At 36.4% G+C, this 15,930-nt stretch overlaps 1 protein-coding gene across 3 annotated transcripts in view; it reads left to right on the top strand.

Moving 5' to 3' along the window:
• Positions 1 to 15,930, top strand: part of NFATC3 (nuclear factor of activated T cells 3) — a 79,078-nt gene that overhangs the window by 41,565 nt on the left and 21,583 nt on the right. For all 3 annotated transcript variants that reach the window (XM_064519496.1, XM_064519494.1, XM_064519495.1), the window contains exons 4-9: positions 4,777 to 4,976; positions 6,252 to 6,424; positions 7,097 to 7,237; positions 10,763 to 10,818; positions 11,424 to 11,550; positions 13,361 to 14,413. In XM_064519496.1, the coding sequence (XP_064375566.1) occupies positions 4,777 to 4,976; positions 6,252 to 6,424; positions 7,097 to 7,237; positions 10,763 to 10,818; positions 11,424 to 11,550; positions 13,361 to 14,413 (1,750 nt within the window). The remainder of the gene's footprint in view (positions 1 to 4,776; positions 4,977 to 6,251; positions 6,425 to 7,096; positions 7,238 to 10,762; positions 10,819 to 11,423; positions 11,551 to 13,360; positions 14,414 to 15,930) is intronic.

Raw genomic sequence — 15,930 nt, 5'->3', positions numbered from 1 at the left:
GGAAAATGTTAACTTTAAATACATATTTGTATAATAAAGTTTTTTTAAAAAGGTTCAACACATACTGTTTTTGACTCCAATCTCTCTAGCTGCCCAAAAGTTTTAGCTAGCTCATGATGCTGTGTCACTAGTGTCTACAGTCTGTTAGGGCTGATGTCATTTTTGCTACAAATATGGCTGTTGGAAACACCAGGACACTCCGAACAACCAGCTCATTGCTTAATACTGTGACGTGTTTCCTTTTTATATGACCCCTGTTCCTGTGATCAGGCACTGAATTACCCTGTATAATGACTCCCTCCCTCCCCCAGCTTATTTAGTTGCCACACATCAGTTACATTTATGGCTTTACATTGTTTTTCTTTCCCACTGTTCTCTTTTTCTTTTAAACCTTGAAGAAATACAATTAATCACTTGTAATGAAATGTATAACTTTATGCAGTCTCTTCTAGTTTGCCAATATGTTATTACTCTGCCTAACTATGTATTTTAGCACCTTTAACAGAGCTTCATCACAGTTCCTTTACAGCAATTCATTTTTGACAAAGACTTATAATAAGCATCTGATTAACATGCTTGAATGTATGGTCTGGGAGGAGGGAGGGGTTGGCTTGTTTGGTTTTTGTTTTGACGATGATTTTAAACTAGCATGGCTTTTAAGTACATGTTAAATTTTCAGGGTTTTGTTGTTTTAATATTACTACAGAACATTTTTTAGTAGGAGGTTCTTTATGTATTTGTTTTAGTATTATAACATGCTTAGGTTTATTCTTAATTATGGAAGATACGGGTGTATGCTGTTTCATTGCAACTTTTCATTGGAGATTCCTTGGGGTGTTGTGAATTGCTACTATGCGGCGTCTTGATTTTTTTGGAAGATAAAGTATCATATATTCAATTCTGTACTTAGGTAAAGCTGATGTCAGAGCGATGTGAAATGGTCAACAAGCAAGGACAGACTTAAATTTGTATCACAAGCACATCATGTAGTAGCAGAAAATGCACTTTATAATCTGTTGATATATAACTAATCTCTTTGACTGAGGTGGGGGGTCTTTCTGCTGCCCCCTCCCTCTCCCTCCAACATACTTTCTAGAGTAATGTTTGGAAACCAGGCCCTGGGTCTCTTCCATAGTGTATCTGCACAAGCGTAGAGGGCAAGTCTTTAATCAAGAATAATAGAAACAAACTAGTGGTGTTGGAACACTTTGAGCAATTTGGGTGCTGTATGTGGTCACAGATCCCACCAGGCAATGCCGCTTGCACCACGGGCAGGGGGTAAGGCTTCCCTGCATTAAGCGCCTGCTCTGCGTAGGCTGCTGTAGAGGACAGTTTCTCCGCTAACTATAGACAAACTAGCTTAGTTTTAAATAGCCTTCTCTCTTCCACATCATTATCATCTCCAGAATTGTTGTGTACATATCCATTGTAAAGGAAGGGGGAACGAGGTTTAATTGGAAATCAGCTTTGTCACAGTGACCTCATTTGAAAGTTATTCAACTTTTTGAATAGAACATGCTTGTAATTTGTATTATTCTCAGTACTAGGTTGAGCATATTAAATAAACTTCACATTCAGGCTATATTCCATTTTGTTAAGATTTAATTTTAACTCTGAGGAAAATGGATGGTAGAGTCATAGTATGAGAACTTGGGACAAGAAGACTTGTAAATGCTAAATTAATGTATGTCCTTAAGTTTTCTTTAAACTCCTAGAATAATTCAGACTCATAGAAATTCTCAGAAGATTCATTAAAATTAATTTAAAAAAATCTTTTGGCAAGATGTTGGATTCCTGTATCAAGCATAAAAAGGAATTAGCCTTAATTGACGTAAGAGCTAAGACCTTTGCATCCCTATGCTCCACTATCAATAGGACAATAACTAAGACTAAACTTTGTTATGATCCGGTGAAGTTACTGTAGTTTACAGGTGACTTTGGACGTATGAAGTGAGAGAAATCTGTCAGAATGCAGATGGTCACAGCAGATTCTTTGTCTCCACCACAGCATTCATAAATGCTTGACTATTACATTTATTTACGTTGGAGATAACTCTGGTGATTTAGACTGTCTCCACTCAATGGCTGATTAATTCCACTTTTTTTTTTTCCTGTCTGGATTTAGTTCTTTGTCCACACTGAGAACTCCAAGTACAAAAAGATTATATATATATGACAGAACATAAGCTGGCAAATAATAGAAACATATATAGTAAGTGGAAATAAGTGAGATCAGGTAAGGAACAAGATTGGAAAATCATCAATTATATGACAGGATACTGTATTTGATAAAAGTTGCTGCAACTTTTAAAGAATGCATGGCTTTTTGTGGTATATATTTTTCCTTCATTATAACTATTGTTTGAAGGGGTGAGGATTAAGTCCTGGGGAGATGTGACTTTTTGATTAACATTAAGTCAGTTTGTTCTGCTTGCCTATGCAAGAATGAATTTCTAATGGCAGCTGGAAACAGTGGGGAGGGGGGCACCAAAATGTGCAGAGACAGAGAATTCACTGAATTTAAGGACAGAGGCTAGTCTACTTCAGCATACCCTCATTTGTAGCCTATTTTTTATGGTAAAGGTTGAACTGGACTGACATCTTAAAGGCACAAGAAGGGAAAGGTACAAGGACTTCTCAGTTTTGAGGACAACAGAATACAGAATTCTTTGTCTTCAGCGTGAAAAGCAACAGAATCTCTTTACTGCAGCAATGGCCTAGAGATTGCCCAGCCCAGAAAAGCAACAGAAGCAGTAATTTAGATCCGATTTCCTTTCTTGCCCTTCTCACCACTACTGTAAAGAACTTCAAGAAGACGATGGTCCTTTTTGGGTGGCTTTGAGGAGCTTTCTACTCTAAGAAAGTAGAAGAATGGAGATTTTATTTCAGAGTGAATTCCAGTGCTGTAATTGTAACATAAATAATATATTAGATCTAGCGTGGTTTTGTCTCAGCTGTTCAATATATGTATGTTGTCACTCAGTAACAGTTATTTGTGCAGTTGTAGCTCCTCTGGAGGTTTTATCTGCAATACATCTCTCTCAGGAATTGTTTTAGGTTGTGCGTGTGTTGGATATGGAGGAATGAAGGGAAGAATTATTATTATTTTTGGAGCAAGTTCAATTTTGATTGTCTTGGGTGATTTTGATTTTGCTGTTCTGCTTCTCAACCACATTTAACAGCATTGGGTAAACAGGAAGAATGCTGTAACTGAAATTAACAGAAAGGAAATATGACCGCCCTGTTGTCACTAGATGGATTATGCATGAGTATTGCATCTTTGGCAAAAATGTGATTGTAGAGCTAAGGTTGAAAGCTTAGGGAACGCCCTGGCTCTTTACAGTTCCAGACTTCAGGCAGAAACCAAACTTCGGTTCTTGGCCGAGGAAGTTCTAACAAAACTGCCGGGACTGGTAGGTGCTGTTGGGGCCGCAACTTGAAAACAGGAAAGAGGTATTCTTTCGGTGTGTATATAAGACTTATTGCCAATAGTGGTGCATCAAGAGAGAAGGAACCTAGAGTGGTGCTTCTGATTTCTGTGTGTGGGTGTGCTTTGGAGTTTTTGTACAGCTGACTGTTGACTTTTTGACCACTTATGTTATTCTTGTAACTTCATTAAACTTGACATGGTTTTTGTTTATTTTTTTTCCTGAAGTGTTAGTTCTGTGAAGAGCTTGGATAATATTGCTGTGTGACCAAATAACTTTCTCTTGAGAGAGAAATATTGAAGGCAAGACAAAACAAAAATGTGTTTAAGGAATGACTTTCTGGTCCTTCCCACGGTTTGAACATAAGTTGATGCTGAAGCAGGTGACACGTAGATTTGCTGCATCGCTTTTTAGAAAATTATATACCTTGCAATGTGCATCAGTCTATAACTGTCAGGAAGGGGAAGTAATACTTCATGTATTATGGGCCTCAGATTTAAAATAGCAGTGGCTAAGGGAAATGTGTATGTTACCATTGGTTAAATTTGTTTCCTTAAATCTGGATAATTATGTTACCAATGTACCATAATAAAACTTGCCTGTTCTTTTAGAGTTTATTTAAACTTATCTTTTTCTAAGGTATCAGTTTGTTTCATGCCTAGAACTAGTCAGTGTTAGCTCAAGCATAACAACAGGGTTTTAGGTGGTTTTGAGACAAACTGAGTGTATTGGATTAGTTAGTCATATACCTGTCAAAGACCTGTGCATTAACTTTACAGTTAATCAAATTTTGTTTCTTAAAATGTTTTCTTTGCCAGAAATAAACTGTCCTTCCTTTTCTAGATACGGATTAAATTTTCTTGTCCTAACAAAATACTTTTGCATTCATAAAACCCCTCAAGTTTAACGAACTCACTTACGCGTTCCATAATAGAAAAGCTAAACTTTAAAATATTTCTGAAAACTAGATACTTGTTACTAAAATTGGTAACTCTGCTTTGAATCAAAACCAAATAAAAATGCAGCCAAAGAACAGCATAGCCTTAACCTAGAAAATCTGTGGATAGAATGAATCTTTTCTCTACAAAAAATTCAAAAGGAATAAAGATGCTTTGACATTCATTTGTTTTAATGAATGCTGTTGCTGATAATCTCTCTTGGAGGATAGATGTCCGTGCTCTGTTTTCTTCAGCACTGAAGAAAACATACGAATTTGGAGAAGTCTGATGTAATTAAATATTACTCTTTCACTCTTCAGTGTTTGCATTAGTTGTGTATTTATATTATACCCACATAAATGCAGTAAAAATCAGCTAATATTTTAATGTTATATCTACTTTTTCATCAGCTCCTAGGCTACAATGAAAAGCCAGTAAACCTACAAATGTTCATTGGAACAGCAGATGATCGCTACTTAAGACCTCATGCATTCTACCAGGTGCACCGAATCACTGGAAAAACAGTTGCTACAGCTAGTCAAGAGATAATAATTGCCAGCACAAAAGTTTTGGAAATTCCGCTTCTTCCTGAAAACAATATGTCAGCCAGGTACACTGCAACATAAGGCTTAAATTAGCTATTTAGTTGCCCTATGTCTGTCTTTTCCCCAGTTGTACAAAGATAATTTTATAAGACTTTTCTTTCAGATTTTCTACAAGCATAATGCATGATTAAGTTAGACGCATCTCTTTAAATGTGCCAGTGTTCCGCAATAAGTCCTCAGGCAGTCAGAAGCGAAGGAGTGCTTGGGTGGAGAGAGAGGGGAGCTCGTATGATTGAGGGGGAGATGGATGAATGCTTCTGGAATTCAGCTTTTCTACACTGTGTGCACACGCATGTGACACCACAGTTGTGGAACTGCATGTGGGTTATTACTGGCTGGTTGAGGGTAGGATTTTGTTAGTTTTTACAATGACATATGACTTGTATGTACAGCAATATAGTCGTGTAGTTTAATTGCTTGTTGCTTAATTCTTAATTGAATGTGGTTGTCTTAACTTCTTGTATCCTGACAGGAAGCCTTTTCTTGTTTTGTTTGTTTATTTGTTTCTTGTTATTTATTTTTAGCGGTTGGATTATTCTGACTTTTCATGTCTTGCCAGCTAGAATACGCTAAAAAAAATATAATGGACCCTACAGAAAAAGTTAAACTGCTCTGTTCTACTTGGGGGATCAGTGAACCACATAAAGCATAACTATGAAGTTGACTGAGTTTACTTATTTCTAATGCAATCTTCTGATGAAGCCAGTTTAGACTTTCCTAAAGTTACGGACTTCGTGCCAGTTCCATTGAATGTATGAACTGACAGTGATGTGCAGGGTAACACTCCTCAGAAGCTTACATGTGTTAATTTCATTAAAGTATGCATGGATAATACAGATAATCAATAAACACATGGTTCTGGCATACCAGAATGATAGGTAGGATTTTACAGTTACAACTTTTTCATTCTGTAGTCTGTCCTAACCAGAACAGGATACAGGTCTCTTGCTCCTTGTACATTATATTTACATTAACTAACTTATTCCAAATGTTTAACATCAGGTAATTAAGTGCAGTAATACATATTTTTTTTAAGGTTCAAAAAAGCAGCACCTAGAAGTTTACAAGACAAAATGTTTCAGCAGAAAACTTGCTGCCATTTTTGATGCTAACAGATCATCTGGCCTCAGACACTTAAAATAGCATTATATGGGGGGGGGAGGAATGGAATGCTCTTCGTCCTTTAACAAAGGAGAGGCTTAGAGAATATCCTTTGGCAATAATATAACTCATTTTTTTCCTATCTCTCTTCTAATCCATCCTTCCTCACCTATCTCCAGTATCGATTGTGCAGGTATTTTGAAACTTCGCAATTCAGATATAGAGCTCCGTAAAGGAGAGACAGATATTGGAAGAAAGAATACTAGAGTGCGACTTGTGTTTCGTGTTCACATCCCACAGCCTAGTGGAAAAGTCTTATCTCTTCAGACTGCTTCCATACCTGTTGAATGCTGTAAGATTGCTTTAACTATACATAATTAATTTATACTTGTAGTATTTTAACGTTTTCTGTGTCTCAGTAAAAGTATTTTTGTATGTAAAAAGCTAAGAGTTAAATTACCAAAAAATTAAAGATGGTACTTGCCAAGTGACAACCTGTAAGTTTGGAGGAACCATGTAACGCTTTAGACTGTAAACCTAATATTAATAAACCTAATACCTAACACTTCTGTATTTTTCTGTATATGAAGAGAGGCAGCTGATATATCTTAGTGAAAATAAATGTTCATTTTAGGAAGACTTAATACTATTTCATTTACAAGATTCATTAAATGCTGGCAGTAAGGAATCAAAACATGGTCTTAAGCAGTCTTAAATAATTTCTCCTAGCACTTGTTATGTCTTTGAAGTAACACAGTGACCTTGAAATCAAGATTCCTTTTTTATTCCCCCTGGAACAATACGATGTTGGGTTTCATGGCTTCTTGGTATTCTTTTCTAAAATTCAATAATTTCAATGTAACTCCAAAAATAAAGATAACTAATATACAAGTATGGTTTATATATGTAAATAGAGAGATTTTTTTAGTTTTATACCTGATTCATCATCTAAAATTGTAAAAGAAATGTCACCATGGGTTAAAATTGTGAATAATTATTTTTCCTTCAAACTTCGTTCTTAAAGCTCAGCGATCTGCTCAAGAACTTCCTCAGATTGAGAAGTACAGCATTAACAGTTGCTCAGTAAATGGAGGCCATGAAATGGTGGTGACAGGATCCAATTTTCTTCCAGAATCAAAAATTATATTCTTTGAAAAAGGGCAAGGTAAATCCTTTACTTTTTTCTTTTTCTTTCTTTTTTTTTTTTTTTTTAAACCTGCATGAACTTGAGGGTGTTTAAAAAAGATTAAAATATCACAAGTAATGATCTGAAAATTCAGTTGGAGCATTGATCTGTGTACTGGTTGGTGGTTATTAATGAGAATAGTACTCCTGAATTAGGAAGACAGCTACAGACTAACCAGTATCCTGTGGAAAACTTTGAATTGTGTATATTAAAAAAAAAAAGTTATTGACAGATCATACCATGTATTTTCTCCTTACTAAAAAAAACTAGTGTGGAAAATTAACATGTGAACTAATGGAAATGTACTATTGTCATTTATGTCATGTTACTTATGGCTTAATCATTGCAGAAGAACTGACTTATTCTGAAGCTAATGAAATAAATTTTAGTTAGAAAATCTTACTGATTAGTTTTTTTCAGGATATTGGCATAAGATTTTCTGTAGCAAATATTGTTCTTTAAAGAATGTCTTTTTAAAAAAAAGTCTCAATCATGTTGTGCAGTAAATGCTTCAGATGTGTCTGTGCTTCATTTGCATCTGTAAAAAGGCAAGTTTGCATGTAGGTGAAGTGTTGGCAACAAGCGGTGGTATGCACAAAAGCAACCTTTTGCATGTGTATTAAATGTGCTTTATGAGCCAATCACGTATTTAAATGCTAAGAAATCAGAAATGTTGTAGTCAGTTGTACTGATTCTCACTTTCAAGAATCCAGCTTCAGTATTTTAGATGACGTTCAGTCACAGGTGAGAATTGCAGCAGGCTCACGCTTCTATATCAGCAAAGTTTAAAAAAAAAAAAAAATTATATTGCAGACATGCATTTCACTGAAGGCATACAGAAGATATTTTGTTTCCTTATGCATTTGTATTTTCAGAAAAATCTGACTGCTTCCTACTGACCTCATGAAGTGAAAAACACTACTTTTTGAGAGGGTAGTAGATGAAATTTTCAGCCTAACGTATAGGAAGTAGAATCTCCAAGTAAGCAAGCAGTTTGCAGATCTTAGCTGAATATTTCTAAAACATCTTTCCTTAAATATAAGTGCAGTTTGAAGGGTTTGGTTTTCTTAGTTTTTTTTGTTTGTTTTTCCGAACCTGTTTTTTTGCTCTCTTCTGTCATTTTTGAAATGGTTGTGGATTAATTTGTTATCAGTGGATTCCAGGGGAGAACACAGCTTGCATTTGTCCCTGGAGAATTTTTTTTTTTTGTTTAAAATACTAAAATTGTTTGTTATTCAGGTGTAAAATATTGACCAGGCAGGTATGGATCTGCCTGGCCATAAATTTAGATTTCACATTACAAAAAGCTCTAATGGATAGGCTAAAACCTGAATAGGTAGCATAGGAAGACTGTGAATGTATTTTTAATAGTTCACCCATAAACGTTGGCACAACACAATGCTTAATTTTGTTCCAGTGGGTTGTCTGTCACATGATACTCTTTTCTAGCTAGAAATTTCTTTTGAAAGCCGTAAGTAATATGGTTTTCAGGGCATAGCTTGCAAAGCCATGAGGAAAGAGCAGAGCTAGACTTGAGGGAGAAGCAGAGGGTGGAAGGTCAAGTGAAGGGGTCCTAATGAGAAGAAACATCATCTGCTTTCCCCCCGTCTGTAGCTAAGGGACATGGGTTTTTTTCGCTTCGTAGGTTGAACAGGCTCCCAGAAGAGCCAGAGTGCCAGAGCTGGGCAAGGAAGGGGCAGGGAGGGAGAGTGAGGCTCCCACGCACCCTTCAGCTGATCTAGCTGCTTGCTGCCATCGAAACAGAAAGTGGCGGGGGCAGAGAAGGGGTCAACCATAGCAGTAGCTAATAATAACCTTTGATTCATGAATTTAAAACTTACTTGGTAGTGTTTTCCCCCCTCAAAGGGATACTGGGGAGAGGAAAGGGCTGGTCAAACAGCTGAGTGTTCTAGAAGAGACAACTGCCATTTGTGTAACAACTTATTTCTGCATTACAATGCAGCTACATCCTCTGGAGAATTTAATAGCCAAAAAATATTTTTCATTTTTTGTGTATTATAACTGGATATAATCAAGTGTTTTGCACATACGTTTTTGTCGTGGTTTTGTAATATGCACATGTGCGCACGCACACGGCCCCCCCCCCTTCATGTGCTATTTAAAGATACTCAGTTATTCAGCGCTCCTTCCTGGTTCTGTAGCTCTTCTGATAAGCATCTTGATTAATACTTAACATTTATTTCTACCTTAACTATTTTTCATGAAATTCAGCTTGAAAAATTTGAATTAACTTGAATTAGCTGATATTTCAACATATATCAACTACATCTCTTAAGAGTGAAAATTTTATATTTGAAAAGTAACATCTGTATCTAAGTAACAGGCAGTCAAACCTATATATGAAAAACAGTAGCAACTATGAAAATAGTTCTGAAGAGCCTTTGCAACATTTTCTTTTCCTAAACACTTACTGCCTGTGACGAGAACTGAATAACTCTTTTCTTTTTTAAACATTTTAAAATGTTTTGTTTCATTTTAACAAACAGCTTCATAGATGAGACAGACCTTAATGCAGGATATGTTTTAAAAAAAATCTAGAGAGGATTATATGAGAAATTGAGGCTCTTCTCTGCATACATGAATAAGTGATTTGATATCAATAGCATCATTATAGGTGCTGTGTACATAGTAGAAGCAACTTGACTGTCTGTATGTTGGCAAGCCTTACCCATGTTATAATGAAACATGCTGTGCATGGTGTAGTTCAAGTAGAGCAGATGTACTTGAACATTATTCCTTCCTAACAAATGCTTATTTGATTTTATATAATGTATTTTGATACACATAACTTGAACCTCTTTTAACAAAGTGCTGTGACTAGACAATACATTCCCTGGTAACTTGCACAAAAACCCAACAGCAGGGAGAGAATGAAGTGCTGGATTAAGGATAACTGGTCATGCTAGGTCAGAGCCAGGAGAGGTTCACCACGGTAAACTTGCTTCCCTCACAATATAGACAACTTGCACTGTAGTTGCAGGTTGCTACTGGGTGTTTTGGTTCAGGATTCAAGGGGGAGGGTGTTGTTTGTTTAAATATATAATGTATGGTTATGTACATGAAGATATGGTATGCGTTATCTCTCGCATGGTGACTTGACTTGTAAATTTGCAGCATGTTTGTTTCAATAAACAAGTATTAGTAGTCATTTAAATTTCTTTTAAAAAGGTATTAGAAAAAAGGAAAAAAATCCATCCAAATATTTTGTAGTACGTAGTGTCTCCTTTGGAATTGAATCTAACTATGTAATTGGTAGATTCTGTTAAAATGCAGAATCCTGCAAAACAGTCAACTTCTAGACAATGTCTGTAGTATTGAAACTCTTAGAGTATACTTCAGAATCTGTTTGCAGTATAACTCGTTCTCAGTAGTATCCCCTTCCCCGAACTACCTCTTTATGACTGAAAATAAATGCAGTTTTAGATATTTAAATATTTTAGAAGATACTTTTTGCTTGAATTATTTGTAAATTTCTCTCAACAGATGGACGACCTCAGTGGGAGGTAGAAGGGAAAATAATTAGGGAAAAGTGTCAAGGGGTGAGAAACTTAATTTTTCTTTCTTTAGAAAGCTTTGTATTTTAAAGTGAGAAACTAGTCATCTTTGTTGTTCTGAAGCTTAGACTTCATTTAGCAAAGCAGATCATTGGCAAATACAGACAGACAACTGGAGACTTCTAAATTGACTTAATACTATAAAGCAGACATAAAAACGATGCTTTGAAAGAACTGCAAATAGTATGCTTGTTTGAAAAATTGAAAACAGAAAATTGAAGATAATTTTGCTAAGATGAGAAATAATTTCCAGTGCATTAGAATTGTTCTTACAAGATTAATGATTTGAAATGCAATTCTTTGACTCCTAGAGTTTATGTATGCTGTGGGAGATGCATCTAAAAGATTTATCTATTTAATTAAAAGCATTACTCTTAGAACACTTGTGTTTAAAACAAAAAAAAAGTCTCCAAATACATGTTTGCTGTAGTACTATTTTACTATGTAATATATGCATAAACTTGAAGCTTATCCTTTTCAAAATATTAGTTTGCCTTAGTCTTGCAGGAAGTGTTTTAGTTCTCCTGTGATTAATAGTGGTTTCATTTATATTTAATACGTAAAGCTTTTTTTGTTTCAACTTCATATAGGCAAACATCGTTCTTGAAGTTCCTCCATACCATAACAAAACTATTACAGCTGCAATTCAGGTGCAGTTTTATCTCTGCAATGGCAAGAGGAAAAAAAGCCAGTCTCAACGCTTTACTTACACACCAGGTATTAAATTAATATGAAATTCCTGCATTTTGTTTTGTTTTTTAAAATAGACATTTGAAAGTCATTCAGTCTGGTACCTTTGGCAAGTGGTAGATAAGACTAGCTTTGAATAGTCTGTAAAACACTTATGTAAGTGTCTCTAAATAAAAAACCCTAAAATTTAGAGTAATAAGATGCAGTGTTATAAATATAGCCAGGTATTCTTTCGTTACATGTTTTACAAAATAATTTGCCTTCCTTTGAGAATGATGGTGAATCACAGTTGTTGTTCTTCTGAACAACTCAAGCGAGGATATGGAGGATAGTGAAATCATAGAAGAATGGTTATTATGGGGTGTTATGGATTTCCCCCCCCCCCCCCCCCGAAAAAAAAGAAAAGGTTTAGATATCCATAACAAAAAATTATTTTTCTCTGGACACACTGCAGCATGCTGAGAGAGCGTATCTTGGAATTTAGGCAGAAAGGCATACTATATATATTTTAAATTAAAAAGTTTGATTGCCTTCCATTTGGTATGAGGAAAGAGATACTACTAGATATCCAGTGCCCACTGCTTTGCCTGCCACCTACTTCCCCTTAAGAAATGCATACCCATTTAGAGTAGTCACACTTCATGAAGTATTAATGATGGAGGTAGACTCTTTAGTACCATTTGGAGAACTTGACATTTAAAGCCACATATGAATATTAATACATAACTCTTAAAGCTATTTTGTATACTGACAAAACCGACTTCCATTAGTCTGCACTATTTAAAATAAGTTTTGCTTGCTTATCGAACTCTAAAATAACGCACTGTATAACATTGCTTAAATGACACACAGAGGTATCTAGTTATCTGTTGTAAACTAAGTGTGAATTCATTTTGTCAGATTTCTGTGAGTTTCTTAACAGTTCTTAGGAATATCAGCTCCTAAGATGGTTAAAGGACATATTTTCAACTTGATACTTTTGTATGGGAAACATTTTAAAATTATTTAAATGGTGGAATGTAGTAAAGAAGCATAGCACTTCAGAAGCAAGTTTAATCGCAACTGCAGCTGTATTAAACAAATATTTAACATCCATTTTATTTATAGCATATTTACAACATTTTAACAGGTATAGTGTAAGGATGTTAAAGTAGTAAAGATGTTAGCTTTTAGTTAAAAACATTAGTATTTTTCTAATACTTGTGCTTAAAAATCAGCACCTTTTCCCAAGATTAACTGTGGCTAAAATTTTCTTAACTGCCAAATGTGCCAATTCATAATTTCACATTACAAGAACAGTTGTTACCATCACTGAAATAATGGTAACAAAGAGCTGCTGTAGTTAAAACAACATGCACTCCTCAAACCAGCGTAACTGTGTTGCCAAAGTTCGGCCATCACCTTGATGAGGGGCATGAAAGTTTAAAGTCTACTAAGAATTTCATTTACCTTCTGCTAGCGTGGGGTGCTGAACTCTTGCCTGACTATTTTCAGTGGAGCCTAGCAGCAATGAAAACCCCTCTCACATTTAATAAGCTACATCCTTTAGAGGCGTACTGGACTTTATCAGGCTGGGTGGCTGTCTTTTAAAAACAAGAGTGCATTAGGAGGGTAGTTAGAAGGGAAAATAACTGTCTTTGAAGGAAGATTATTCTGGATTTTAAGGGTTAACATGGCAGGCATAAAGGCAAAGAAAATGAAGGCAGAGTGAAAAGGAAGGGGAAATTAGAGCAAGTATGTTAACAATGCTGTTGTGGCTGTTAAACTGCAATTCGTGTGTATTTATCACAGGATCCAAATAAGCTGGAATTGTAATACATTATTTTCTTTTTTCTAGTTATAATGAAGCAAGAGCACAGAGATGAGGTGGATATGTCTGCTGTTCCATCTTTGACCCTGCCTCACACGGGCAATGTTCAGGGCCTACATTCTATCCGAACTCCATTACCTTCACCAGATCAAGGGCATCCACATGATGGTTTACTGTCCACATCACCTAGGAGCCTTGTTTGTCCAGTTCAGCCACCTTACACAGCAATGGTGACCTCAGCGGTATCCCACCTGTCACATATGCAAGGTAGAAACCTTAGTCCAAGTGAAGAGTGTCATGTTTTGCCTCCTGCTGTGGTTCAGTCTTTTCAGGTAACATCAGCACCTCCTGTGAGGCCTTCCTACCAGTCTATGCAGTCTAACGATGTATACAATGGACAGTCTGGTCTTCCTATGAACTCTGCCTCCAGTCAAGGATTTGATGCTCTTTCATTTCAGCAAGATGCATCTGTACCTCATTTGATAAATCTTAGCTGCCAAGCTCTCCCACCAATGCAGTTCCATTCTTCAAATCCAGGTTCTGTGTCAACATCGAGTACAGCAGGGCATCCGCTAGCACACCCAGCTCATTCAGGACAGTCATCTTCTTGCCTACCGTCGATTGGATACCACTGCCCAAGCTCTGGGCAGGGCACCATCTCTTCTGCAATGAGTCGATCCCTTGGGCAGTCTTCTCCCCAGCTGCAGCAAGTCCCATACCATTCTTCAAACCCAGCATCTACTTCATCCCCATCCCCAACAGCTTCCCATTCTTTGGTCCATTCACCACTGTCTGGACCATCTTCACCCCAGCTACAACCTATGCCTTATCAGTCTCCTAGCTCAGGACCTGCCTCATCTCCCCCACCAACCGCTGTAAGTCACTCGGGACAGCACTCCCCTCAAGCACATAGTCCAGCATTGGGAGGTCATAATGCAGCTTCATCCCTAGTACGCCACAGCATATGCGATTCATCTCCATTTTCACCAGATGGGGCAGCTATTAACATTAAACCAGAACCTGAAGATCGAGAATTGAATTTTCAAACGATAGGACTACAAGACATCACACTAGATGATGGTAAGTGCATATAACATTTTTAGTAGTGGGATATAAGCTACAGTAAGCCACAAGGTTGATTTTATTTATTTTTTAAAGAACACCCTCCTCTTTACAGAAGTAAATTTGTATCTTCAAAATGTACAGTTGTATTTGTGTCCAAAGGGAATGACTTAAAAACTAATAATATCAGATGTAAATCAACAGTTACACAGTTCAAATACTTCAATCTGATTTGTTTATACCCTTTGGTTTTAGTCATAGAACAGGGCTTGAGGATTAACTCCTCATATTGACACCTTATTTCTATACAAGCAATTAGTTTGAAGCCTCTTCCAATTGTCTTGTTGGTATGTTTCAATGAAAGTCATAAGAATATATCTAAGTTGTATAAATGTAGTTTGGAGTCTTGTTTCCTGAAGTTGTCCCACTTTCGAAGGGCAAGCTAGTCTTGTTTTCAAAAACAACCAACCCCCCCGCCCCCATGAATCACCTGTATTTGGCACTGTCTTAATCTCTTTTCTCAAACATTCTGTAGAAATGCTGCCATCATTCAACACCTCTGCTCACAGCAATTGTGTACTTTCTCCTTACCACTCTGGCTAGCTTTTTGAGAAGTCCACTTGTTTAACAAAAACAAAACAAATGTAACGGTGGACGAAATTCTAGTGCTGAGGGCCAGGCTATAACGTTTTCTACTTTAAATACCAGGAAAGTGTTAGTTTATAAAACTTCTTCTAACTAAGTGAAAAGTAAGAGATACCAGAACTTAAAGGTCAGTGTATTTGAGGCATAGATGAGAAGCAATTTAAGGAGCATGTCAAGTTAATAAGGCTGAAAGAACAGAGGTATGTCAAAGGTGGGTGGTAGGAATGATGAGCTTACGAGCATTTATTTTCTACAATTACCTTAACTGTCTTTTTTTTTTTTTTTTAAATCGCCCCTAGTAGTTACTTAATTGCATCAGCAATAGCAGTAGTGTAAAGACTTAAGTGTAGCCCATCTGTTAGATATCCACATGAGTCCCAGTTCCTTATATAAATGGAGTTGTGCTGTTATTACCTCCTGTCAGTAGTAAGAAAACTTAGGGAAATAAATGCCTTTAAATACACAGGATAGTAGGTAAAAATGAGAGAAAATGATAGTATTGTTGTTTTTTCAATAAAATAGCCAGCCTAGTTAAATAATACTCTGTTTTAGAAACATTGTCTATAACCCAGACTACTTAGCCTAGAAAGGTGGAAAGAAACTGATTCCATCAAGGGACTGGGGATGAGGGGAGAAGAGTAGCCTTTATGAAACAGTTCAACAACAGCAAGAAAGGTTTCCACTTCCATGTAAGTGAGCGAGAAAGAAATCTAATGTTTCAAAAAAGTTCAGACCCTTTTTTCATCCTGTTTCCCTCCACACCTACAAACAAGTCACAGAAATAAGCAAATACAACTAAGTGCTGTAGCAGAACTTCTGTAATGTAAGTGAAAGTGTTCAGCATTTATGAGTACTTCAGCAGTTTGCTTGTGCTTGTTCAGAAGTTAAGA

This window comes from Dromaius novaehollandiae, chromosome 13 (assembly GCF_036370855.1).
Source record: "Dromaius novaehollandiae isolate bDroNov1 chromosome 13, bDroNov1.hap1, whole genome shotgun sequence".
Lineage (NCBI taxonomy): Eukaryota > Metazoa > Chordata > Aves > Casuariiformes > Dromaiidae > Dromaius > Dromaius novaehollandiae.
This window is presented reverse-complemented; position numbering and strand designations above follow the sequence as displayed.